We start from the raw sequence: 2,960 nt of genomic DNA, 5'->3' as shown, positions 1-2,960 counted from the left end.
GCGCCCTGTCGGGGGGTGGGGCAGGGAGGGGCGATCAGCTGGCCGGCTCACCGAGCTGGAGAAAGGGGGGAAGAGAGAGAGAGAGAGAGAGAGAGAGGGGGGGGAGCATATGTAATGGGAGAGACGAGACTCCAATGGTGACGTGAAAACTCTCGATACTTCTCCATACCGTCACACCTTCCTCCCGTACCGTCTCCGACCAACCCCTCGTGCACCCTCTCTACACAGGTACAACCATGGCAAGTGCAGCCACGTCGTTACCTTGGCTGAGCAAGATAGAGATAGAGATATATTCTAGAGATATTCTTTAGAGATAGAGATATATTTAGAGATAGGCTCAGCCAATAAAAAATCATTCTCAATTTCAAATGGTACTAGGTGTGGTGTTTGAAGATATTCTGTATTCTGAGATGAATATGTAATCATGTTTGGTGTTACAATGAGAACAATACAACAAGAAGAAAGTAACTTTAGGTGCACTGTAAAGAACGAGTGAACTCTCTACCACAAAAGTAATTTTGTGCTTTCTTCTCCCTTGTTTTTAACTGTATGGACCCCTATTGCTGCCTTTGCTGACCCCCATTGATTTTGTTTAAATATTTTATTTCGACTATATACTGCGTCATCCACCAAAGCGCGACCGACATGGACTTCTGCTTGACCCGCTCCAGAACACCACGGGTCACATGTGGCCTCACGGCTAGTCAAGTCAAGCAGAGCTCCCGACGACGGGCGGGTAGGCAACCAGGTGGGCACCCTCGTCCCGCTGCGGCCTACCTCCCACCTGGCAGGCGCGCGCTCCACCCCACCCACTCCAGTTCCAAACAGCCAGCACACTGTCACACATTTTTAACAGTTAACAAAACTGTTCAAAACTTAAAATTATGAACGCAGTTTTAAACTCTATACTTCAAACTCTACTTTTTCCCCATGTTTTGGCTGTATTTCACGTTTGTGTTGTTCAGTGCATATCCCTATCACGACCATTACTATTCCATGGAATAGTATCGATGATGCGCGTAAACGCTCCACACAGATCGCGGCACGCTGCACACAGGCTGACCCGGTACCCGCTAGTTGTGACAGATGAGCCCCTCCTCCCCCCCCCCTCCATTGGCATTAATGCCCCGACCACATGTGTCATGTGTCGTCGCGCATGTGCCCCTTGCCCCCCGGGGCCCCCGCAGAACCAACGGCCGCACTAGGGATTTTTTCCGGAAAAAATGCGAAACTTTTCCAGGAAAAACCTGGTAGAAATTTTTAATACAGTATTTCCAGAAAAATTGGAATAAAAAAGAAAACTTCCCAGGAAAAAAAGAAATAAAGAGCAAAATTCTTGAAAAAAACAACAAAAAATACTCTTTGGAAAATTGAAATCCCCACGTCATACCTTCAGAGAGCCCTTGCTCGGCAGCCAGACACGTCGTACCTGAACATTGCACTACTAGAGTTGCGGACGACGTGAACCCATGTCAGCAGGTGCACGCCAGCGGTCTGTGGTCTTGGTGCCGTGTGGCTGCGCTTAATGCAAAAGTGTTGGACTCGTGAGGGTTGCCGTTGCCGTGCCGTGGCGCACATGTCTCTGGACACGCCCCCTCCCTCCCCCTCCCTCTCCCCGTCCGCCCGATGCATGCGACGATGCTCGGAAAAGGCAATAAACCGGTCAGTGTCTCCTTTCCTATTCGTCTCTCTCTCTCTCTCTCTCTCTCTCTCTCTCTCTCTGACACACGCGCACGGGATCGGATTTGGACCGTTTATCTGTAAAGCAGTTTTGGCTGGCCCGGACACGACGCGACGTCGAAAACACGTCAACACAAAATAAACTCTTCATAGTCCGAACGGCGCACAAAACGAAGGAGTGACGTGACACCATCAGAGTATTACTTTAAACAATGACGGAGGTAAAAGGTGAACTCATTTTGTGTGTGAGTGACAGTAGCCTTCGTGCTCGTACTCGATCCGAGGTGGGCAGGTGGGCGATGAGGGGTACCGTGCGATCGTGCGGCGCGGAGCGGAGTTGGTGCAGATTTGGTAACAGGGCCGAGTAAGGCAGTGGGTAAGAGAGGTCCGGTGTCGGCGGCGGGGTGAAGGGGAGTGGAGGGGGGGGGGAGGGGGCCCGATAACCCCATGGGCCTGGTGGTGGCCCGCCAGGCCTCGGCGGAAGTTGGGCCGCACGCGCTCACGCGCTAGGAGGCGGGCGGGGCGCCGGCGCGCAGCCTAGCGCGCAGCCCAGCGCGCAGCGCGGCCACTATAGCTTCACAAGCAAGTAGTCTCTTCGCAAAAACTGATATCCGATGCCGATGTGCATTATGCGACCTAGCTAGAGAGAAACGAACTAAGATTTCATCAAGTAATATCAGGGTTTACCCCTACCCTATCACTAAAAACAAATTTAAATCAATAAAGTATCTGTAAATATTTTCCAAAAAATCTCGTACAACGAAGAAAGAAACAAGTACAACGTATATCGTCCGTTTCCGACGGTGAGGCCAGAAATGAAATCAGCCGATTGCCGACGCAGCTCATCAGCCTTCTAATGGCAATTGGCAGCTAATTGAAGTCACTTGAGACTGTCGCAGGCGGTCGCCGGCGACAAGTTCCGCCTCGTCCGCCGCCAACCGCGTGTGGAGCACTGACTCGGGTTCGAGCACCGGCGGCATCAGGGTTAGGCACTTTTTTTTTAAAAAATGTCCATTCCGAGAGGCGGGACAAAGAGGGGGGGGGGGAACAATTTGCCACCACGACTTGAAAGATCGAAATTCTATGGACATTGTGTAGTTATGACGCGGGGACGTAGCACCAATGACACACATTGATGTCGCCAAACAGCGCTCGGCGGACTGTCCACGCCAGCTGGTCTTTCCATCGCGCCCTGTCGGGGGGTGGGGCAGGGAGGGGCGATCAGCTGGCCGGCTCACCGAGCTGGAGAAAGGGGGGAAGAGAGAGAGAGAGAGAGAGAG

The 2,960-nt window shown here is 52.1% G+C and overlaps 2 protein-coding genes across 2 annotated transcripts in view; both read left to right on the top strand.

Annotated features, from left to right (window-relative positions):
* Positions 1-2,960, top strand: part of LOC113213762 (dynamin-1-like protein) — a 28,680-nt gene that overhangs the window by 18,732 nt on the left and 6,988 nt on the right. The gene's annotated exons all lie outside the window — the stretch shown is intronic.
* Positions 258-2,960, top strand: part of LOC113213726 (collagen alpha-1(I) chain-like) — a 40,047-nt gene continuing 37,344 nt past the window's right edge. The window contains exon 1 of the mRNA XM_052265302.1: positions 258-748. Within this exon, the coding sequence (XP_052121262.1) occupies positions 646-748 (103 nt within the window). The 5' untranslated portion in view covers positions 258-645. The remainder of the gene's footprint in view (positions 749-2,960) is intronic.

Source organism: Frankliniella occidentalis, unplaced genomic scaffold (genome assembly GCF_000697945.3).
Source record: "Frankliniella occidentalis isolate FOCC.00 unplaced genomic scaffold, Focc_3.1 Scaffold25, whole genome shotgun sequence".
Taxonomy (NCBI): domain Eukaryota; kingdom Metazoa; phylum Arthropoda; class Insecta; order Thysanoptera; family Thripidae; genus Frankliniella; species Frankliniella occidentalis.
This window is presented reverse-complemented; position numbering and strand designations above follow the sequence as displayed.